Genomic DNA, 24584 nt, shown 5'->3' on the forward strand with positions numbered 1-24584 from the left:
ATGAGTCCACTTGAAAAATGGTTTGTGTACAGACGTAAAATTAAAAAAACAAGAAAGATACATTTCTGCATTGCTTTAGATGAGGGAAAAGTTATAATTTGCCTTTGGTATAAAATCTGTCTATTTTTCACAATCATTGCTTCATAATTTGTCTGGCTCCAAACCCATTTTTATAGTGATCAATGATGAAATACTATAATAAATCTATTTTAAATTTACAGCTCATCATTTGTGGACTGGGAAAAATTGATGTTAACGACTGGAAGGCAAATACCAGGTTAAAACACTGTACCCCGGACAGCAACATCGTGAAATGGTTCTGGAAAGCTGTGGAGCTCTTTGACGAGGAGAGGAGGGCACGGCTGCTCCAGTTTGTGACTGGCTCCTCCCGGGTGCCTCTGCAGGGCTTCAAGGCACTGCAAGGTAACACCGCAGGTGCTTGTGCTTGGGAGCACGGGGATCTGCTGGAAATGAGGCTGGGGGCTGCAATATGACTTCTAAAGAGTGATTTTAATGGTCTTATTATGAGTAGTTCTTTTTTGTGTGTTTGTCTGGTACCTTCTTATTCAGGTGCAAATGGCTCTTCTATTTCAGTTCTGCACTTCCTTCTCTGGCAGGAGGTTCTGACCAGCTCAGATCTTAGAGGGGTTCTCCTTGGGTGTATTCCAGAAGCCAGGGTTTTAATTCCTAACTTTTACAAGCCCTCATCAGTTGCACAGCTCTGGGGGTTCTTTTAGACTGAAATGCACTAACACAGCTCAAGCTCAGACTCTTATTTAACAGCAGAGTCCCTGTGAGAAACACTGACCCTGTGAATTGTATTTTTAATGTCTGCTCAGACCAGGATTCAGTTTTGCTCAGGTTTGGACATTTGTAACCACTTCTGTCCTTTGTGGCATCTTCAGTGCACACCAAGTCTAAAGGATTGCTGTGCTGCAGTCTTTTTTCTTTAGCAGAGACATTAAGGGGATTTCTAGAAGTCAGATTAATTTAATAAAATTATAAGGAATTGACATTGTGATTCTATGGAATTTCAGTGGAATTGGCCACTATTCAAGACCTGTTATAAAACAGGGACAGGTATAGCTGTGTGAGTTTTGTTGTGTAGGAGGGGTGAGAGAAGTTAAATTAAAAACTGTTAGAATTATGCAGTACACTGTGTGAAAAAGGTGATCTATTCTTCTTTATCAGTGCTTTGTTCCTTACCTTTCCATAACTGGAAAGGTTATATATATATGTATATAACTGCGGGGCTGTCTGTGTGGGCAAGGAGGAGTCTGTCCCACAGCCACTGGACTTTGGAGTTTTTTCCTGCCTGTTTATGATGTCACCTTTCTTTGTGCGGAGCTTGTCGTTGTATTTTAGTCGCTCTCTTGTTGTTGCAGTGCAAAGACATTTCATGTTGTTCCACACAGTAGTAGAGATCTCCTCTGGATTTTCAGGTGCTGCAGGCCCACGACTCTTCACAATACACCAGATTGATGCCAGCACTAATAATTTGCCGAAAGCTCATACCTGGTAAGACTTTTTCAGTTCTCTGTTGTGATCTGTAGCTTAAGACCAATCTACTGTCACAGTATTTAGAGCAGTCTTACTTCTTTTCTCTTTTATGATGTAATCAAAGCTGTCCCTTACTGAGCAGCAGAGGTCTGAAAACTGGAGATGGCTTATGTTTGTTTAGCTGGAGCTGCGTGGCCTCGTTAAGCCTTGCTGGCACCATTTGCAGCTCAGTGAGGTGTGATAGACCTGGCAGTGATGGTTGGAGAGCTGACACCTCTCTGCTTCCCCCCCAGCTTCAACAGGATCGACATTCCCGCGTACGAGAGCTACGAGAAGCTCTACGAGAAGCTGCTCACAGCCATCGAGGAGACATGTGGCTTTGCTGTGGAATGACCCTCCCTGTCTCTTCCAGACTCTATTTATACTCCTGTCAGCCAGAAAGCCCTTCCTTCCCTCAGCCAAGACTCAAGAAATGCTTGAAATACAGGAAACTTTCCCTTTTCTACACTAGGACACTGGGAGGGAAAGGACAACTTCGGGATTTTTAATTTTTTAAAATTTTTTATTTCAAGAAAATAGGTTCTGTGGTTCCTGCCATAGGATCATTCAGCTGCTATTAAAAACTAATATCTTGAACATACAGAATGCTGACTTTTCCTACATTTCAACAGTTAAGCAGTATTCTATACTTAAAGACTACTACTATTTTTTAAAGAGGTAATCTATTATATTTACCTACCTGATTTCTATTCTCAGATACCAACACACAACTTCAGCAGTCGGTACAAGTCACGTTTCAGCCTGTTTTAAATGTATGATACTGAACAGCATCTATACTTGCTATTTTTGGAAAAAAAAAATTTTGGATTATTCTAACTTTGCATAAAATTGGCTGAAAGAATCATTAATCTTTTTAATGAAAGCCACTTACATGTTAACTGCATTTTCTTATAGTAAACCATTATATTCTGCAATGTAAATTCCAGGTAAATGTTGCCACAGGGCTTTTTTTATATTTTTCAAGCAGGAATTCCAAATAAGACGTTTTGGGGTCCCATTTATATCACTTGTCAGATTCCTCCAGCAGAATTTCTAGTGAGTGACACAGACTGTATTTGGTACAGTCTTTGTGTTTACATGTGGAATAACCTTTTCTTAATGAAATAACCATTTCTTAATGAACATGTTTTGATTTTTTTTTTTTAAACAGCATTTTTTTAACAAGTCAGTCAAGAGTATTTTTTGTTGCTTTTGACCTTAAATCGAAACATTGCATTTTTCAGCTGTTGAAACACTGATGGGCTTTGCCAGCAGAAGCCTTTCAGCAGTTTGTTCCAGAACCCATTCTGTCCAGTCAACCAAAGTTTGTTTGAACACAGCCAAATCATATTCTATATTTGTTGATGCTAAAGATTTATCAGGTAAAACATGTTATAATCTTTGTCCAGCTGCTCATGACACATGGGTTTAAGTTCCAACTAAGGAAACATGGTGTATTGACTGAAATATGTGTAATGTGCTTTGGAAATGAGGTTGTAAGAGCACATAATTTATTGATTGTAGGGATGGAAGTAATTATATATATGATTTATAACATGGGTTGATCTCTTCAAAGGGGAATAAAATGCACTACCAGTAGAGGGAACTGAACTTTGACATTAGTTTGGAAATTCTCAGTTAAGATCTGTCTGATTGCTCGTGGTGTGTGGATAAATCGGGCTGCTTAAGAGATGGTGTCATTCTCCTCTCAGCCATGACAATATTTGGAATAAGTAGCAGTTTTTTTCCAATCAGTGTTGTGTTTTTGTAACTTAGGTTACAATTCATCATCAAATCTGCACTATTTTTTCACTGCCAGTGAGAGGAAAGTCAAAGGTATTGAAAATGCTAGAGGGATGGGATGTAACCAGCTGTTCCATGTTGCAGTGTAAGTCACAGTGAACCAGCTCATTTTCTGTCTGTTCTATGGAGACTGAACTAAACTTTGCTCTGCCAAGTCTGACTGCCACAGTGAGTAACTACTGGATGTTGTGTGTTAGAATTGTGGGCAAGGGACTACTTTTACAGAATTGGGGTAAGAATCTGCTGAGCCAAATCCACATGTTGGTTTGATTATTTTTTTTGTACAGCTGTTGCTGGCAGGTTTTGTTCCAAGGGACTTGCTTCCCTTTCTGGGCTGGCTGCAGGATGAGGCTACTTAGGGATGTAAACAGAAAGCCAAGAGACTTGCTGTGACAGCCAGGTTTGAAATACATCAGAACCTTTTTTTTCATTTCAAGGGACCCTTGCACTCCTGTTGAAGGGCTGGTACTTTTGCATCCATGCTGGGCTCCCCAGTTTCAGGGCTTTCAGGTAACTCTGTTGCCAGAGAAGCTGCCACTGTGCCTGTGCAGGTCTGGGGGTGCACAGCAGGTTGTTTGCCACGCCAAGTGCTGCCCGTGGTTGGGACCACAGCTCCAGACCCACTCTGAGCCTCTGCTCAGCCCGTGCAAGGTCTGAGTGGTGTGAGTTACTACTGCCAGGGATTTTACAGCTTCTTGTGACTGTTCACAGGAGAGACCTCAGTGTCATAAGGTTTTTTTTTTTTTTTTTTTTTTTTTTTACCCTCTGCTCTTCCTCAGGCTGTGGCCACAGCCTCCCTAGTCACGAAACATGACAAATATAAAATCTGGCTGGTGGATTTATTGAATGCATAGTTTATTCAGTCACCTTGCTGTCATAAAAGCATCTTCAGGGACGGAGGAGATGAGCTCTGCAGAATAGAGACCCGAGATCAGCTGATAATTACATTCATTTTCACAGCAGCCTTAGCAGTACATCTGTTTTTCTACCAAACATTTTGGTATGGCATTGAGAATTTTTTTAACTGCCACAGGTATTGTAAATTTAATATATTATAGGCAAAACTAGACAAATCTGTATTGAACTTTCCATAGCTGACAGATGAGGATGAATATACCAAGTATTTTGAGTGCCTTTATACCTTCATAAAGACTGAGAGCTTTAACTAAAGCACCTCATCACCCAGTCAGACGTTTATCTGAAAATGGTAAAGGCTTGATGCCTTTCCAAAATTTTGTTTCAAGAATGTCAGCTACTTTCCCCTCAAAAAGGTGCTAAGCCTAATATTGCATTTTAACCTTGGACTTTCACCCCATGATTAATGTGAATATTTATTTCAATGTGTCCCTCTTACTGGGTTTTGCTTTATCCAGTCTTTAGTTGTTTTAGAGAGATGTCACATCATGGTTTTATGCTGTTGCTTTTCATTATGAATGTTTAATTATGAACAGTGACTTTTGTAGATTTCAAATATACAGTTCACAGTTGAGTTTCAGAGGATTTAATTTCTCGGTGTAAAGAGTTTTGTAATGGTGCTTTGTACAGTATGTATTCTAATTTTTTTTTTGCACATAGTTTCAGTTTCCCTAAACTGATTTATTTGTACCAAATTTTTGTGTTGTACTGAAGTGCAGAGCACACAAGCTGTTTTGAAATTCCTGTTCTACAACACTACATCTGTACTGAACTCCTGGTGCGTTTAAATGGCTGCATTGATGGAAGTTCAAGCTTTGCTCCTCTGTCACAGCACCATCCTCCAGCTCAATGTAGCATCTTTTTAAACAGCACCACACAGTTAACAGGTGCCATTTGTTGTACTTTACACTATGTAGTAGGTTCCTGGCTCTACCACAGCCTCAGAGCTTTGTCTGTAGTTGTAATTAGTTTATACAAGTGTAATTACTCCTCCACAAACTGACAGTTCTTAGTTTATCATTTCCAGTGTATTTATTACAGAGTGTTTAAGCGTTGGTATCATTGTATTTTCACCCAGCTGTTACATGAGCTTTAACAAAAAACAAATCTGTCTAAAATGGTTTTTAAGTACTTCATGTATGTATCCATGCAGAAGTTGAGCAATAAATTGTATGCTGTTTGCACTGTCACAGCATCAATGGTTTTAAAAGTTTTAAGTTTTTCTTAATTAAAACTTTAAAATGTAACAATGTCATTTTTAAGTAACTCAACTTTGTTTCAGCAGAAAATACTTAAAACTTGGTGACTTCCTATGTGCTGTTACCTACAGCAAGGAATGTGCTGAATGTTCTAGTCAAACACAGCAGGTCTTACTTCTGGCTCTCAGGTACTGGCATGTCTTGGCAAGGACAAGCATTATTCTAGCATTGGTGAACAGATGTCTCCTCTCAAAACTCAGCAAAGCTACACCATCATCCTTGAGGGAAATAAAGGTAAATTTGGTTAAGACTTGCTAAATTTCATCAATTTACCTGATAAATATTGTCCCTTAAAGGTTTCAAGTTAGCCAGGCTTATACCAACTCCCTGAAAAGGTTTGTAGAAGTCAAGGTCTGTGTTTCTGGTTCTGTGGAGAGGTTTTGGTGTGTTTTTTGGGTCTATTTTTGCAGTGAGGTAGCTCATGCTGTAACAGCTGGCTGGTTTATTTAATTGGTAAAAGCAGCTCCTTCAGATGTTGGGGGCAGCTTTTGTTCCTGTTCGGCTCTTTTTACAGTGCATGAGTGTGAATTCTCTGGGTGTTGTCAGTTCCATCAGAGACACCCCCTTCACAGCAACCTTTAAGTATTTTATGTACGATGCAATTAAATCCAGTATTCCTATATCACTTCTCGCACAGCAATTTTAAGCAAGAACTCTTCTACTGAGGCAGAGGACACTCTATCAGTACTGGACTTCATTAGTACCAGCTTGGTTTTGTGTAATTGTTCTTAGTTTAAGTACTCATGCCTCTGTGTTGGCACCTCCTGGGCCCCACCATGTTTGGCTGGTAAAACCTGGATTTCCTGCTGAGCACTGTACTGGTTATAGCACTGGAAGATGCTACAGCAGGTGTAGTGCCTGCTGTCAGCTCCTGCTCTGCCTGGAATCAGACCTTACAATCTGAAGTAAGGTAAAAACTGACTGGTGAAATATTTAATTGTTCTTTAATTCTGGTTCTGTCAGTGTGAAGATGGAGTAATCAGGCTGCACTTGTGAGTGTGGCCCTGAAGAAGATTAGGAATGCTGTCCACAGCTCCTTCCCAGAGGGTTCACCTCTTGCAGAAGCTCATCATGTGCTGCTTTAGAAGAACCTTCATTGTGTTCTAATTTCAAACTACTTTTCCCAATGCATTTGTAGCATAGAAATAGTATTTTATATGCCTTTATATTTTATCAAGCCAGCAACACCAACACTGCAAACACAACTGAACTGAAGGAGGAGTGAAGTAAGTAGTCTTCCCTTGCTTAATGTTTTAAATTCCCAGTTATTTATGTCAGGTTTATTACAGGCATTCTCTAACTTGGCCTTTCACAGGAAACCTGAACCTCTAATGTTCTTTTAAAGATCTTCTTGTGCTTTGTGTGCTTTCCAATCCGTGATTTCTGGCTAATGGTGTTAGATGGGCTTAGCATCAACAGCCCCAGCACAGATGCAGCGGAGCCTCAGCATCCAACTCTTCCACCAGGATAACTTCACTAAAGCCCTCTGACTTCATCCCAACTTCCTCTGAGTAGAGCCCAACATTATCCCAGCCTTGCTAGGAAGGTAAAAAGTAGTTCAGAAACTTCATTGGTAATCATAAAAGTGCTGTGGAGATCCCAGATCCCAGCAGGTACACCCCTGACAGGTCAAAATGACAGAACAGATATCTTAGAGAGAAAAACAGCCTCACACCATCTTCCCATTATAGCAGCTCTCAAAGACTCTGATCATCTTAGCCAGGGAGGACTGCAGTGACATTTACCCAAGTCTTAGAAGAAATGGCTTTGGCTGTACTGGAAAGAAGCCATCTGAAGTCTGGTTCTCAGTCTGTCTGCTTCTAGTTCTTGAAAAAAGGTGTCATCATCATTGTGTATGATTGCTGCTTGCAGTTGCTGTATTTCCTTTTCCATCTTTGATCTCAGTTGTTTTCTTGTTTTCTGTAGCATCTAAAGAAAATACTGACATTAGCCACAGCATGTAAAAAGAAAAGGCAGTTGGACAAAATTAAGAATACTTACTTGTGCTTGTGCTTTCTCTCTGGTTTGGATTTCTTGGAATTCTTGAGATACAGCTTCTGCTAGCATGGAAAACTAAGCATAACATGTGTGTGAGTTGAACTAATTAAAGAAAGACCTCTAAGTGGAAAAATATGATCTGTCTGATCCAGATGAAGCTTTACCTGATCTTTGTAGTAGTTCTCCAGAGACTCCAGCTCATTCTGGTGGTCTCTCCATTGCTCATGACGCTTCTCTTGAGCATATACTCTCAGGTCCTTCAGTCTTTGCTTTTGAATTTCTAAGCCTTCTTCAAATAAGTTTTTAAATATCTGCCAGCAATTAAAAAAAACAAACCTGAAACTTTCCCAGGAACTTGTAAGTATACATTTACATTTTTCAGCTGCTTTATCTCCTGATGGAATGGTGTTTACATGAGGATAGGCCATAGCCCATGAAAAAGTACAATTATGTACCTAGAAATGGTGGTGCAGATACAGCTGAGCTGGATTTGTACTACTCATTTAGCTGAAATTCTGATAGATAAAATAATTTTTCATGTCAGTTTAGTCAGATGACCCAACTGTGCAAGCCAGGACCTTTGAACATGCACTATGATTTACAACCCACCCTATACTCTGACTTCAGGACATTCATCCAGGTTTCCAGCAGCAGGAACTCCAGCCCGGACTCAGGCTTTCCCTTCCTCCACCAGAACACTTACCAGCTGTAAGCTCACATCTTGAGGCAAACAGTTCTCAAATCACTAACAGTGGATTATGCAGTAAACTTCTAATCTTTTACTTCGAAAGGTGACAATTGTGTATCTGCTCTTGTGGGGCCTAGTAACTCTCCTTGCTTTCCGTCACTCTGATGTTCAGCCCTAATTAGATCGTATCTGTCACAAAGTCCACTTTGTTTAACAAAGCTGCCTGTTTGATCAGTTCCCTTAACTGAAGATTTAGATTGTTTTCTTTGGATGGTGACTATAGGAACAACTTCGTAATCCTAATGTTTCTGAAAACTCATTTCCCCAATTTCTCATGTTACCAGCCCTGTTTTTCCACACTGATACTTCATCCTTTCTCCTCCTAGCCCCATAAATCATCCTTTCTTTCACAGTGGTTTGCCCTGCACTGTATCCATATTTCCAGAGAAGGAACCATTTCATCTGTGGCCTTGACTGATCAACCACTTCCTCCTCACTCTGAGCTCTGGTCACTGCACTTGCAGCATTGAACTACCAGACCTCAGCACTGGGGTCCAGACAGGAAAGAATTGCACACTTGCAGAGCAAGACCCCTTGTCTTCACCTTTGCCTCCCGTGTCCTCTCCCGCATCATCTTGGCGCGGAGCTGGACCCTGTAGTCCTCGTAGTATTTCCTGGCCCGGGCCACCTGCTGCCGCCTCTCTGTCACCTTGTTCTGAGCCCATTTCTGGCGGTAGATGCGCTGCTTGATTTCTTGCTAAAGGGAGAGCAGGAGCTGTCAGACCACCAAACTGCCAACAGATACTCCTGCAGGCAAAGCTTTGTTAATCATTGCTAATTAAAGTCCTTTACTGAGGACCTTCTCCACATTCCAGTTTTACACTGCAGCTATGGTTTAAAGCTTTAGTCACCACTGATGTAGCAAAGTAGTGTCACTATAGAATTAAGGAGTCAGCACTGTTCTGGGAGCTGCAACACAACCTCAGGTTTCTCCTCCTTGCACGTTTTTAGAACTTGTTTTACCTTTTAAAGCAACAATGCAGTGTAATAATAATATTCCATTCCCATGACCCTACCACAAACAGATTATGTGGCATTTTGAGACAACAGCTACTCAAAAAGCATGAAGTTGTCATAAGACAAAAAGCCACTTTCATGATCTGGGAATATGCATTCTAGATAGCTCAATGTGAAATCTTTGCATTATGGAACAAACAGTCTTCAAAGAACATACCAGTCTCTTGCTGTGATCTTGATCTCTCTTAATAATTGCAGTAAGCAGCTCATGTTTCTTCAAGACTTGTTCAACCTGGAGGTTTAAAGAAAATGTTAATTACTTGCATTATTCTGCAGGACAAGCTGTCCTATGCAGCAGGTTTAAATATTGCTCCTCTGCTATGCTTTGGGTTTTGTGTTGAGAGTTGCCTTGTATAAGTTAATCAACTTTTGCATCTCATAACTCACTTTTAAACTAAAAGACTGTTCAGAACTAGCAGTGGAAACTACAAAATGCTTTTAAAAAAGCAATAGCAACCCTAGGCAGTACTCAAAAAAAACCAGTATGAAAGAAGGACCACAGTATTTAAGTGGCTGATGAAAAGTTGAACCTATGTATGTAAATCTGTACATCCCTGTTTAGCCAAGCTCCCAGAACATCCTTCCACACTGTGCTGTGGGTGTGCAGGTGCCCTGTCTGTGCTGTTGATGTGGTGTCAGGGTATCTCTGCTGCCACTCAGCAGAGATTCACTCACTTCATTCTGGAGTTTTGGTCTAGATCTGCCAGAAAGCACCTTAAGGTGCAGAGTGTGTGCAACCTGCCGCTGCCACATTTTATTCAGAGTACAGGGTGAAATGTGCAGGTGGGGAAACTCCTCCAGAAGCTGCAACAGGAGGTCGTTGTCTCTTATTGTCACTGTAAGATAAAGACAGAGGTAAGCAATAAATTCCTGGAGAATACATTTCATTGTAAATTCATGCAGACAGTGTCAGCCTAAGTCCAGAAATATTTTACTTTAAACACTGTATAAAATTACCATGCTGCTGTTACCATGTCAAGCTAAGCCCAGAAGGATATAACATCATCCTACCAGCACAGCAGCAGAGAAAGCAATCCCAATCTTCTATTGTTCTCTCTGAAGAATTGAGCTGTAAAGCTCAGGTGTCATTTCACTACCACATCCAACTAAGACAGGTATCACCTTCTTTCTTTTTGTGGTTCTGACCATCACTAATCAGTGATTGTTTTCTCTCTCTGGTTGCAGCAACTTAAAATAAAGCCAGCACAGCAGTGGCAATGACAGATCCAGGTCAAGTAAACAGGTGCAAAATAAACTTTCCCAGTACATCTCTGATCTTTCTGGCAGGAAGAGATGATAGGGAGATGAAGCAAAAGGGTATTTACCAAGTATATGGCCTTCAAAAACTGAAAAAAAAAAAATAAGGCAGTGTAGCTGAGCAACATCCAGGTATATAGGGGATTATCTGGTGATCTTATCCATAGGCATGCACAGTGCTGATTACCAAAACTGGGCCTAGGATTTGCAGCTTGGCTTTCTTGAAGCATCACTTGCTCAGCAGAAGCAGTGGCAGCATTAACACCACAGTGGCAGAGTCCTGACAAATCCTGCTCTGTTACCTGTACATGGCTCACCTCAAGCCACAGGCCCAATTTTAAATCTGATATATGCTCAGAAAAGTAACAAAACGAGAGCTCAGTCTGTAGTGGAATAAGCACAGGAGTAGCAGCAACGGAAAGAAACTCTGAAAATAATCCAAAGGATTTTAAGGAAGTAGCAAATGGGTCACAATTTGATTGTGCACCGATGGTTTACATTTACTTAAAGCATTACCTTCCCTAACAAAAATCCAGACATATAGAGGTCAGAAGAAGGGAAAATGCTACAGCTGACTGGTATATGTTGGACTGGTGCCTTTATTCTTGGAGTTCAACACGCGCTTTCAAAAGATGCCAGTTTTCCACCAAGTATAGTTTTGCAGTTCTTACTTGGAGCTGCTTGCTTTGGCTTCATGATCCCTCGTTTTGGAATCCACTGGCTGTATTTGGGATACTGAGGTGTGGTTTTTCTAGAATAAACTTTCACTGGCTGAGACATTTTTGGAGGTTCTTGAAAGATGTTTTCTTTATACTCTTGTTCCTTAGGAGCAGATGTAAAACAGATGGAGAACAGGTATGAGAAGGGAGACTGATAGAACACAGTTTGGCTATCAGAACTTAAATGTCTTTCACACTTTAGCATGAGAACTTGGACATATTGCATAAGCCCAGAGTTTACAAAATACAGGTCAGGGTTCAAATAAAGGTTAAATCTCATTATTGCATAACCTCAGCTCTTCTGCAGCACTTAACATTAGTAAGTTACTACTTCAGTTGTACAGTGTTGTAACTATGACACTGGCAGTCAAGGAGGTTTTGTACCCAAAAGTGTCTGGACAGACCATCTAGACAAATTTAAAAAGAAAAAAAAAAAATCAAAACACAACCAGCAATCCCCACAGTGTATCACCTACCACTTCCTTGGCAGCTTCTCTGAGCTTGGAAAGTATACACCTCTCCCTCGCTTCATAAATTCTTAGCTCATTTTCATATGCTTTAGTGACCAGCTAGAAAACAAAAATAAAAGGACTTGTCAGAGGAAATAATCAGTCCATACAGCCACCTTGTTAACTTGTTTGCTGCATGGGTCAAAGTAGCTTCTTCCACTTTAAGTTCTTTTTTTGCAAAATTTAGGGTTTAAGTTTTTTCCTCATCAGGCTACAGATGAAACAGCATATGATTACTAAAGGAGACCAGATGCCCCCATTAAGTAAAAGTGTTCTGTTTTCATGGTTTTAGTATAACTATTAGTAAGAATTACCACAGGGTCTAATCTAAAAATTACCTTTGTTTTTCTTGTTCTTTCATCCCTTTCTTTCTGCAGCTGGCTGCGTATTGTCTTTATTTGGCCTGTTCCACTACCATGAAGTTCATGTTCCTGATGCTGAGATGTGGGTGAGGCTGGAGAGAGGGATCGTGGCCTGCCTGAGTACCTTGGATGTGATGTATCTGTAGGGAAAGGTCATTCACTGAGTATCTAATTTGGGACAAAAAAAACCCAGTGACGTGTATTGTGACTAGGCCCTCATTTCAGAACCACAGTCCTGTGAGCTTGTATTCTGTCCCTCCCCCCACTTTCTATACATTTTTTACTGCAGCTGTGTTTCCCTTGTATTTTTTTGCAAAGTTTTACCACCGTTTTTTAAGTGTTAAACAGAAACTTGGTTGCAACTCTGTTACTGTAGCTCAGGTTTGGATCAAAGACAACACAGAAGTGAACTAGCAATATAAAACTTAGTAACTAACTGTAAATCAGTGTAGCAGCTTTACATGAAAAGGTTTCTTTTATATTCTTTTCCATCCCAATACTTAACTGACACGAGGATTGTTACCTCTCTTGGCTGCCCTTCGGCCATAGTCCATGACATTGTCACTGTGCTGTGACAGGCTGTCCTCATCTGTCAGCTCCTCTTCTCTCATGTGCTCACCCAAAGCTCTCTTCAACATCTATGGGATAGATTTTTTTGTGGGGGTCATGTTCAACAGACAGTTCTGAAGTTTGAATGAAGTAAAGCCACGTGTTAGTTGCAGATTTCCTATTCATCCATATTACACTGACATTCTTCTTCTCTCCACTGTCATTACTAAAGCTGGATTGCTCAGCTCAACAAGAGATTTTTACTTACTAAATCTAGTTCATTTAGTCTGTGAGACAGATTTTCTGATGCTTCATGAAACTCTTGCTCAGGCACCTTCTCCTTTGTTGTTCTGTGGGAAAGTGAATCTTCAAGCAAATCTGCGGTGGAATTTTCGTATCTGCTGAAGCAGAAAACAGACAGATATCCTTTCTATTCCAAAAACTTGAAGATGAGCATTATCTCCCACAATTCCAGTTCACTTTTTGCCTAAGCATGTTTTTATAGGATTAAGTAAAGCAGAATGTGTAAACGCCTATAACCATATTTAACAAAATGAATAAATGTCAGGAGAAACAGGAAATCTTTCTGTTAGAATTAGTATTTCACTGCCACACAGCCAAGGAAGGAAAGATCTTATTTAAAAAGGGAAGTGGGGCTGGCTGGCCGTGGAAATGAAAGTACCAGTGTGGTTCAGTACCAGAAATCTGAACTTGCCTTGGTGTTCTAGGCTGGTACCGAGATTCAGGTCTTGGAGTCTGTGTTACTTGTTCAGCACATAGTGAAAGCTTTTCCTCAAAAGAGGAGGCAGCTATAGAAGACTCATATACCAGAGGCACCTAGGAAAATGATTAAATGAAGATTTTATAGATCATGTGAGTAGATGTTGTAACAGAACCATCTCAAACCCTGTGAGTATAGATACGTAAAAACAGGCTCCTGACTGCAGATAGTGTGCTTTAGAGAATTAATGTTTAAAGAAATGGACTAGCAAAGTATGGAAGATCAGTTCACAGCTAAACCATTGAACCAGAACAGGGTCTAAGTTAAAGTAATGAGTATCTCCACATTCCACCTCTTCAGTCTGCGACTGATGCCAGGTAGTAGAAATAAGCTGAACTTCCCTTAGTACAGACTGAGCTGCAGCTCACAGTGAGCCAAAAGAGAACACTCATATCCTTGTGCCATTTAGCTGGTTTACTACTGCCTGGTAACTTCTCTGTTCAAACTGGAGTAACTTGGGCTTGGCACAGACGTACTGGGAAATGCACCAATGGAAAATGAGTTTCAAACAGAGACAATGTAGAAGTAAAAGCTGTTGAAACTATTGGAATAAGCAAAGTCTGTGAGAACCTCTTGTGGCCGCAGAAGGCAAAAATAGCATTTCCAGAGAAAGAAACTTCCTTTACAGACACATTTCTATGGGGACAGAATGGTATCTGCTGATCAGTTTGTGGGTTTTGCATTATTCAGTTTTTGAAAAGCAAAGGACAATGCAAGAAAATAAAATGAAAAAATATACTAAGCATTCAGGGATCTTTAAAAAGGAGTAAATATAAGTTTTATTGGCCAAAACCCCCAAAATTCTTACTAATTTAGGATGCTGATACACTTCAGAGAAAAAAATGTGACTATACTCCTGTGCTTTGTACATTTTTGATTAAAAAGCAAGATAACCAGTAAACTGGTTGGTTGTGATAAACAGAACTCTGTGGGTGCTGGCTCTGTACATTTTGGAGCAAACAACAACTCCAGGAAGAACTAAGAACTGACATGACTCACAGGCTGCACATAATCACAGTCTAACAACACTACATCACTGATTGTATATTGAGGAAAGCAAGTCCAAAACAGGTTTGAAATAAGCCCAGAAGTGCCACAAGACAACAGACAAATTAAGCAGAAATCAAAAAATATTGATTGAAATTCCAAAAATTTAGATGAAACATGTACCTTTGTCACATTGTCCTCAGCATCATCTGATCCCACCATTTCTCCCACTGCAGAAGCAGATGACAGGTAAGTGTGAGTTAATGGCACTGTGCCTACTAATGTGGGCTACAAGTAAAAAAAGATATGAGTCATGGCCTGTGGATCCAAATTACTGAGAGAATAGAATGACCAAGCAACTTTGGTTACCCAGTTGTGACATTCATTTTGGTAATTTCTCCAATCTTCAATGTTTAGTGTCATGGGAATGCTGTGGAAACTAAAAAAGGTAAGGAGTGTTTCCAAGGCAACAGAGAAAATGAATACTGAAAAAAATAGCCTCTAAACCTTTCTACAACAGCAGTTAATGGTTTTTTCTTCGAATTGAAACTGGCTTGGTTGGCCCATGTTTCTCTGCTCAGAATAAGCTCATCCATGGGACTTATCTGCTGGAAGAGACTTCTGTAGTATAGGTCCATCTTAAGGGGATTAACTAAGAAAGGAGTTGAACTGGGGACATGGATTACTTTTTTCCAGTACAGGGAACAGATTAAAAGTAACCTATTTTTGTTTCTCTGTAAAGCAGAGATAGAAATATGAACTTGTGGCTGAATGTAAAAAAATGCACTAGCAGATTCAAAACAATGTTTCTTGTGGTGCCAGTAAAAATAAATGCAACGTTATAACACTTAAGAGTTACCCTATAGGATGCAAAATTTTCTCTCACCAGGAATCTTTCTTGACAGAGGAAGACTATCAGAAACATCTTCAAATTTTTTGCTAGGTGACTTTTCAATCTGAAATAAAAAGCAAGATGTGTTCTATAAATTCACAGGAGAGTGCTGACAGGAAGGTCATACATTAGGTTTGTCTGCAAATGGAAATCAATGCTGATTTTATAGATAAAAATCACTATAATTATTTTGTTGACTATACTATAAACTGTGCAGTTGCATTGACTGTGGAGATGTGTATGTATATATGTAAGAAATAAACACACCCCTCAAACTAAATTTCTCTCTTTCACTTAGTGAAGAACGAATACACAATCCAAAATTCCTGGAACTGAGATGAACTCTGACACATTCAGAAGTGTTCTTCAGGGACCAGCTACTCCCATTCTGCAAGTAAACTAGGAGGTTTTAAAATGAAAGCAGTATTGGTTACTAAAAGAAAATTAAATAATCAAATTCCTTACAGTAGGAATGTTCACTGCTTGACTGCAAGCCAAAGCTGCTGCCTGTCTGTCTGAGCTGTGGCAATCTCTCCATCCTAGATCCGAGGGCTGGAAGGGGGGCAGCAGAAGAATTGCTTGCTGAATAGGCTCCCCCAGTTTTGTATCACTGACACTCAAACTCCCTTTGTGAAGTTCACCAGCATGAACAGACTCCATCCATCCTGAAGAGGCAAATACAAAGAACTTGAAGTGTTACCTGGGAAAGCAGAACATGTTTTGTGCATTGTCTGTACATAATAAAGGGAAGTGTCTCAATATCTAATGTGAGCTGCCACCTTTGTTGGATTGCATAGGACAGTGCTGTAACATTTTTATGCCTTAAGAACATGATTTGAGGATCTTCCACAAGGATTTTTAGTGTTTTGAACCACAAAAAAAAAGAATACAAACCACAATTAAAAACAGCCTAGCTGAAGCCAAATCCTAGCTAAGCAGAAATACCCCAGATAATGAAAGTTTGCCTATTCTATTTTATATACTAAAATATCGTATTTCTGAAAAGAATTTATTTTAAAACACTAAAGTGTTTCCATTCATGACTAAAGCTCTCCTACACACTACCCTAGTTCCCTACACCCCTAAGTCAAAATCAGGTGGATGAGCTATCAGAAGAATCAATACCATCTTCCTTTTCCTTTACAATCCCCCTTTCACTTTCTGACAACAGTCTGGGAAATGCTGCAAGAGCCTCGGAGCTTTCAGGTTCTTCTACCCCCGTGTCCTTTTCTGCTAGACACAGTATAGGCATCTGAAATTCTAGAAGTGGATGCTTAAAAAGATTAAATTAAGAGCTATAAAACATCTTGCCATGAACTATTGAGATGGACAGTTTTAATGTCTGCTCATTGCTTGGTGTAGCAATCCATACTATGCTCAAAATCTGTTAAATTCTTATTTGTAATTCCAATCAATGAAACGTTCATAATTCATAATATTTCTTTATGCCTCTACTTGAGGAGATAAATCATCAAATAAGAACAGGAAGAATTGGAATATTCTTATAGAAAAATAGGAAATAAAAATGAACTCCATTTAAGTCATCTGCACATTATTTTTTTCAGAGCCACCCATGAAGTTTTGAAGGGACACACACTCCTAAAACATCTTCTTTAAGAATGAACTTACTAGTTTTTTTACAGTTTTAAATAATACATATTACACTGCAACAAATGAAATAAAGTCTTCAGAATTCTCCTATTCTATTGAAAAAAAAAAAAAAAGCCTTTGTAGGAGAACTGAGTTAAAACTCAAGCAACAAACCTTTATCCAAATAAGGTAGCTCATGAGTCATGAAAAATAATGCCTGGAATATTTACTTCCAGAAATTTTAACTTCAGCAAGATGTATTAGCTTATTGTGGGTTGTTTGGGTTTTTTTTTCTAGTAAGGATTTAAAACAGTATTTGTCTGAAAGAAGTAACTTATAAAAAGGAAACAAAAAGCCTGGAAGTCTTACTACAGAAGAGTGTTAACATATTTTTTCCACCCAAACTCACCTTCCCCTCTCTCAGAAAATGAATGAGCAGTATCTCCAAGTTTAATTAATTCACTGGTCGATCCTGAGCCATCTGTATCACAAGTTAGAACAAAATATTCTGACTGGGACCTAAGGGGAACATAAAGCCATCAAGTATTTCCTCTCTCAGCCTCTGCCCGTTCAGCCCACGAGATGGAGCTGCCGAGGAGCGTGCAGGACATGGTCCTGCTGCTACAGAGCAAACCAGAGCAGGAGTCACAACCACAAACTGAACTCAGCTTAACGAATCAATCTTTAAAATACAATCTTTAAAACTGATCCAAGTTTTCAAGTTGTTTCATTCCACATAAAAAGTAAACTTAAGGGAAACAGAATCGCAGCTCTTCAAGGGCAAAAGAAGTCCCAGATGTAATTTTAGCCCAACCAAAGGAGTCACCTCACATTCCTTTTGGCATATGTAATCAGTAGGTGTCTATACTATAAAAAACCTACTAATTTCTCTACAGATACACAAAGACAGTCAGTCACTATGTCAAATAAATATTCAGAATTGTTCTTACCCTTCAACTGATGAGAGTAGTGTATGTTGTATAAGTTGACCAGCAGTGCTTTCCAGCTGCTCTTGAGATGCAATTTGAATTTCATCACTGGACAGCACATTTATATCAGCTGTTAATAACCAAGAGGTAATTATTTTCAAGAAAACTACTTCTACCTATAAACTAACAGGTATTAATTCCAATATAATCAAAACAGTTTATGTGTAATATCAACATAATAGTGTTTTATCTAAAATGATGACATGTAACGTTCTCCAATGGAGGGGGACGTAGGGTAGGTGGGGCAACTTTTATGGAAAGCTTTGAAAAATTATACCACTACTGTATATCCCCTAATTCCAGTTTTTAATAAACCTTTCTTCTTCCTCAAAAGAACTAAACTCTGGACTTACAGCTAGAAAATTTGAGCCACTAACCCCCACTGGGTAACAAGACCAGCAGTCTGAGGGAAGGGAAAAGCAGTCCAGGCACTGAACATTACTACTGTCCTCTTTCTTCTGTCCACTCCGGAATAGGTCAGGAGGAAACTGTCTCAGGCACCAAGAGCTCTCCCCTTTATTCACAGAGTGCAACAGCCAGTGGTGACAGCTCTTATTAGCTCTGAGATAGGAAGACCAGTACTGTCTCAGTAAGATGCCTCTGCAGGGCTGAGCATCTTCTCTTCCCATCTTCCTCAAAATAACCCCTGCTATGGATCTATTCCCAAGACCCACTTCCCAGGAAAGGATGTCATCCCCCTTATGTCCTAGTAAGTAAAAGGGACATTTGTTCATTGTTCCAGTTAAAGCCAACATTTCCCTCCTTGAATCCTAATCCTAAATCATTTGACTTACAGGTTGAAAAGCAACTAACAAAGGATGAAGTGTCTAGAGTAGGTTTCTGCCACAAGAATGAAGCAGAGGGGAAATAATCTATTTTATTATTGTTTATGAAAATAAGGAATGCAAATATTCAGCTTCACCACTGAAATTTCCTCCCCCAGGTCAGTTTTGTCTTTCACTTCTCTCCATTGTCAAGGTTATAAGTAACAAAAAACTCCAAATAAATCTTTGCTACATTGAAAACATTTTGGGTTTACATCTCACCTCCAGTCTGAGAAGATGCTTCACTGACTTCTCTAAGATACTCTAACAAACCATCAAATATTTCGAGGAGGTTTTTGATAGATTCCCTGTCTCCTTTCACAATGTTCTCACCTTAAGAGACAGTAATGCCACATATTAATAATTAGTACTTCACAGAAGAAGAATTCTCAAAAGCAAGTTTTCTGTAGGAGAGTGCTTGGAAATTCTTGTAAAGGTGTCAGCTCAGAAGATACCTGGTCACTTATTTATGGCTATGTAGGTAAGCTTAAGGTATATTTTAAGTGTCTTATTTAAATTTGCATCTTTTCAGTTCTAATAAGTGAAAGTTTATTGATGTAATAACTGCTTTCACACACACAAATATTCAGGGATATTTTCAGGGACAGTTGTTATCTAATATTTTTCTTACACATAAAACTATAGCACGAACCAGTCTACGGAGTGGCAGCAGGATTGCAAACACCAGCCACTGTGTACAGGCACCAAGTCAGAGATACTTCTTATCAAGCAGTTTTCATTCTTTGCAGGTTATGCTATGTGAGACTATACACAGGAATACTCAGGGAAAGCCTTTATCTGCGTACAGATAACAGATATCACAACACACTTCAACTCTTTACTCACCAACTTTTAAAAATGTAGTAACAACTTTAGAACTCCAGAGTCATGTCTTAAAACCCAGTGTCCAAGCCTGAGCCAGAAACAGATTTAAGGTAACACTTCAGCAGCCAAATGAAGCATGGCTGGATGTTAACTTTAACATTTTTTATTTATTCTCTCTTTGCTGTTTCAATTTATAACCTGATGTCCAAGGCAAGGGGTCAGTGTTCTGATGACATCCACTACCATAAAAAGACCTTCCATGCAAGTATGAAAGCAAGCTGTGTAACATCAGATTCTTAGAGTGTTCTAGTTAAACCACACAGATATTCAGCTGGTGTTTGTCTCATTAAACCAAGTACTTACCAGTGATGTGAGACAAGCTGACCTGCAAATAATCCAATGCCAGGGAATCTATTACTGCTTGTACATTATGTGCATCATCCTCTTGGCTTCCGGGAGCAGCTATGAAATCTATGCAAAATAAATAATATATGTTAGGCTATTTAAATGGATAGCTTGTTACAGGTGCCTAAATTAAACTACTTTAACTTCTGCTTACAAGTTAGTATTTTTTCAGTACCTTGTGTCCTTGGTGAAAAGCCCAACTATTATATGGTCCTATGAAATCTTTTATAAGTATTGAGCACAAACTTAGAACACCCCCTGGAAGATATGAGGGTTTTATCAGGATTAAATTCAATAATAGAGACTACTAAAGCATTTCTCCTCCTCCACTGCCACCACACACACCTGGTTCAGGTCATCAAACTGGAATTGCAGTTTCTGTTAGCTTCTTCTTTTCCTGTCACACACTAATTGGACTGCAGTGTATTCTACTTAATTGGGAACAACATTATTTTTAGTTCTGGGCTTACATTTAACAGGACTTCTACCTTCAATAGGTGCCAGTTACCTCAGTGCTATTAAAATCTTCTGCAATTAGTAGTCTGACACTTCCTACACATAACAGTTTATAAATAAAACAAATACATAACTGTATAGACTTTGCTCAGTTGTTTTCACTGAAGTCCAGTGGAGTTCGGTTAAAGCAGGGTTAAATCACAGCTCAGCTCTTAGCAGACTGTAAGTATTAAGCATTTTATGAGAGCAGACTTCAGTGTTAACACTGGTGTAAGATAAAATGAGCCAGTTCACACTCTTCAGAAGTATTATGCCCAGACAGCTTTCAAGGCCTAATTTACAGCAGTTTTGCTGTGGCTATCCTCATAGGTGCCATTCATAGCAGTTCAAAATTAAAATAAAATTGGCCAATATTACTCAAATCTTCTTAAAGAATGACAATCTTATATTTTTGTCTTGGACACAAACACTTTAAATCCCTAAATCTGTAGGAAGTTTTACGAGTTTCAATTTTATTTAGCTACAACATGCACAGAGACAAAAATAAAAAGCAGATTTAGCAATTATCATTCCTACCTGGTACTCTTTCTCCTAAGATTGACTCATAAAGACGAACAAACACGTCAGCACCACATTCTGAGAGATGCTTTATGTGCTGGTTTATGTGACAGGTCCTTAAAAGATCATTGGCAACATCAACCCAATCTATTTAGAAACAAACCATTAATGTCACAACTGAAAGACATAAAGACACTGTTACTTACAGTGAAAGATGGGACCCCTGTGTCTTTGACTCCACCAGAGGTGGTCAAACCCAGGAGGCTGTCCCATCCATCCAAAATATTAAACATATTGTTCAAGTGCAATCATAGCAAAACTGGACTAAGGAGGTGAAAGGCACTGAAGTACCACAGGCTGGGCAGGTTGATTTTTTTTTTTCCCCCCCATGTAATGAAAAACAAATTTGAATCTGGTCTCATAGCCAGGAATTCCAAACCTTCAACACCTTAACAAACCAAGCTTTGATACACCATTTATCAATGATCAGAAATGACAGGTACTATTCTTACAAACCCAGGTTTTCTAATAGTCTTAGGCAATGACATCACTTCTAATGCAAATATTCCTCATGAAAGGTAAATTCTACATTAATTATTTATTTAAGGATTAGAATACAGAAGTGGTCCTACCAAGTGCTCTGTTGAGCACAATGATACGTGCATCAATATCCTGACTTTCCCCAAACTTTGAGTCCTGAGTTCAAAGTGCTTTGAAAGATATGTATCCTCTACAGTCTTCCCTGTCACTCAATTCAAGTATCAACTTGGAAGAACTAAAGTCTCCACCTCTGTTAGTCTGTGATTTTTAAGTCCAGATTTTCCCCCAAGATGTTCCTTTTGGAAATCAAAATAGTATTTTAGCAAGTATTAAGAACTTCAATTTACTGGAGAGAGCAGAAGTCATGTTTGGGAGGAAAAACTATAGAATTACTACAATAGCAACTAATTTGTACAGTTTTCAGTCTTCTGTTCATAGGGAGCGTTACTTTTCCATCCCTCAACTCCTCAATCAGTTCCAGACATCACTTTAAGTTTCAGATGCATGAAAGGGTAAAGTAGCTAACATCTCCTACGTTTCAGGCTGATGTCTTGGAAGACCTGAATTACTGTTCATCTGCAGCTTTATTAAACTAAAAGCGTCGCCAGGAACGGAACAAAGACAAAAGAGGGGAAGGGGGAGGTTAACGCAAAGAGCTTAAAAAGCCACAACGCACGAAAACGACAGCTTTAAAGAGCTGAATAAAATGGTGCCAGCGATGCGAGCAGCAGGGAAGTGATGAGGGAGAAGGAAGCTCTCCAGCTTGCCTTCTCCGGCTCCGCAGACACCAGACCAGCTGCTGTTCCGGGAGCGGCACCCGCCCCACCGCAAGGCCGGACCCTAGCGAGCCCCGGTCAGAGTCCTCCGAGGCCCGGCCCTACCTGTACCCTCAGCGCTACCCATGGCGGCACCAACGGCTCAGCCCCCGCCCCCCATTTAAACCGCGGCCTGCGCACTCATTGGGCAGGCGCCGCAGGAAGGGGCGGGGCTACGCACGCCAGGGAGTCCGGTGTTTTCGGTCATCGCCGGTGGTACCGGGGGGGGGCGATCGCCTCTGTACTGGGATTGGGAACAGGACTGGGTTTGGACTGGGAGCAGGAACGGGGAGGAAAGAAAGAGCCCGTGCCCCAAAGCCAAGCTGCAGCGCGGGTCACGTGCTATCCCCCGCCACTCCCCGGTCACGTGATGGGCGCCCCCGCCCGGATCCCCGCGGTTCCGCCCGGCCGCCACCGTCCCCGCCCGCAGGCAGCATGGGCCGGCCCCGGGGCGCTCCGGCCGCCGAATGCGACTGCCGGCGTAAAATGGCGGTGGGGGAGGTGGGGTTTGCCCTGGAGGTTCCGCCTTCGTCACCTGAATGGGAGGCGGCTGTTGGCGTTTTCTCGGTAAAGATGGGGAAAGGGCCGGCCTGGGGCGGGGGTGGAGCGGGGGAAAGTTCTAGCACTCGACCTTGCAAGCTGGCCCGGGACGTTTGCCGGCCGGTATGTCCATTAACGGGGGGCTGGTGTTAATTGCCACGATACAGGTTTGGCAGGGTAACCCGAAGGCATTTCTGTATGAAAGGAGTGCTAAAACCTTTATTAAAAATAAGATTTAGAAGTGAGGCTTACTGTATTAGCTGCTAGCACAGTTTTTTGGAGAGGTTGGATGGTGAAAGTCTATTATCTTCCTTTCTAAGCAACAATATTCCATGCTCCTCAGGAATTCTGGGTTTTCTATGTTGCAAGAAAAAATGGTGCCCTTTATCGTTAAACTCTTCGAGCACGACGAAAGCAACTGAGGTCCCAATTTTGACCGTAAGAACAATGACTGTCAGTAATAACCTCAGTGGTGTGAGCTCCAACAGCCCACGGGTGTCATTCGTAGATCTAAATCCAAGTGCACACACCACCTGAAGAACACAAAAGAGCTTTTGTTGTGTATACGCAAACATAGATCAGTGCTATCAAAACTAAGCTAAATATGGATTTCAGTTTGCTACATACACAGCTCTGCAAAGCTGTGTTGATTTGTTTCCATGTATTGGCTCAGATTAAGAGAACATGAGAAAATCAAATCAAATCATGCTTAACTTAGGAGGGTGGAACAGAAAGATGAGGAAGTTTTTTTACAAAGGAAATTGAAAGAGGAGTTCCTTGCAGACTTAACTGCGTGTAGACAAGGCAGGGACTGAGTTTTTGTTCAGTCTTTTCAATTCTTTAAAACGTTGGAAAGATTAAACAGCACAGTAACAGGAGCCACTAAGTTATACACGAACAAAATCAAATTAAGATGTGTTCAGATAAATGCAACAGAACAAGAAGATATCAGATAATTTGTTATTTTTACAGCCTTTGCAAAAATCTTTTACAGATTCATCAGGAACAGGAAGCCTGTAGGGTCAGAATGTGGAGAGTGTTAATAGGAGTGTTTGGGAACAAAAAAATCTTTCACAGGCCATATTGAGTAAGTATATCTATACTGAAAAAAAAAAAGGGAGGTCCCTCTATTAGACATTTGCAGGGATAGTATTAACAAAACCAGTCAAGTTGGAGTGCTACTGAAAGAAAAAATTAATTATAACAAAAAATGGTTGAGCAAGGTGGAATTCCAAATTGCTGAGGGTCAAACAGCTGTGGCTATTCATAAACAAAATAAGCCTGACTTAGGTGTTACTTGTGAGGACGATGTCATGTAGACCTCTAGTCTTTGCAAACCTTGCTCTAGTCTTAGCAAGAATTTTTAAAAATTGCTAGAAAATAATGCACAACAGATCAAAAACATCTTTATACTTCCATTATGTAGATCTGTATGAGGTCCAGATTTTAATTGTTGTGAATTTCTTGTCAATAAAGAAAAAAGTAGCAAAGGATAATTAGACCTGTGGAATTGCTTTAAAAGGAGGAAAAATTACACTGCAGCTTTGGTTTATAAAGGAGGTGACTTAGAAGATATTAATGTCCACAAACAATATAAATATAAAGTTATTACTCACCATTTCTACTAATTCATATTGTTTTGTTCCTCTTGTTCTTATGTGGCAATATGTTGAAAATGAAAGTAAATGTTTTTCAGGTTGCATACAG

At 40.0% G+C, this 24584-nt stretch overlaps 2 protein-coding genes across 6 annotated transcripts in view; one reads left to right on the plus strand and one right to left on the minus strand.

Annotated features, from left to right (window-relative positions):
* SMURF2 (SMAD specific E3 ubiquitin protein ligase 2) overlaps positions 1 to 4406 on the plus strand; it is a 58985-nt gene extending 54579 nt beyond the window's left edge. For 2 of the 3 annotated variants that reach the window (XM_032128864.1, XM_032128863.1), the window contains 3 exons: positions 222 to 423; positions 1386 to 1518; positions 1794 to 4406. In XM_032128864.1, coding sequence (XP_031984755.1) covers positions 222 to 423; positions 1386 to 1518; positions 1794 to 1893 — 435 coding nt within the window. In that variant the 3' untranslated portion in view covers positions 1894 to 4406. The remainder of the gene's footprint in view (positions 1 to 221; positions 424 to 1385; positions 1519 to 1793) is intronic. The other variant, XM_032128865.1, reaches the window with a different exon arrangement.
* Positions 4163 to 22837, minus strand: CEP95 (centrosomal protein 95). Of its 3 annotated transcripts, XM_032128860.1 has the most exons (22): positions 22404 to 22837; positions 21001 to 21129; positions 19927 to 20034; positions 18961 to 19071; positions 17876 to 17984; positions 17335 to 17444; positions 15801 to 16000; positions 15330 to 15399; positions 14627 to 14673; positions 13391 to 13512; positions 12944 to 13073; positions 12650 to 12764; positions 12103 to 12266; positions 11732 to 11824; positions 11208 to 11358; positions 9955 to 10115; positions 9437 to 9511; positions 8807 to 8959; positions 7679 to 7825; positions 7518 to 7589; positions 7262 to 7445; positions 4163 to 4252 (listed from the first exon to the last, which is right to left on the minus strand). In XM_032128860.1, exons 1-21 carry the CDS (start codon positions 22423 to 22425, stop codon positions 7269 to 7271), a joined length of 2466 nt encoding a protein of 821 aa, XP_031984751.1. In that variant the 5' UTR covers positions 22426 to 22837; the 3' UTR covers positions 4163 to 4252; positions 7262 to 7268. The 3 variants fall into 3 exon arrangements, with proteins under 3 accessions (XP_031984751.1, XP_031984750.1, XP_031984752.1); XM_032128859.1 differs by having other exon boundaries at positions 4168 to 7445; XM_032128861.1 differs by lacking the exon at positions 18961 to 19071 and having other exon boundaries at positions 4168 to 7445.
* Positions 22838 to 24584: the final 1747 nt, after the last annotated feature.

This window comes from Corvus moneduloides, chromosome 19 (assembly GCF_009650955.1).
Source record: "Corvus moneduloides isolate bCorMon1 chromosome 19, bCorMon1.pri, whole genome shotgun sequence".
In the NCBI taxonomy this organism is placed as follows: domain Eukaryota; kingdom Metazoa; phylum Chordata; class Aves; order Passeriformes; family Corvidae; genus Corvus; species Corvus moneduloides.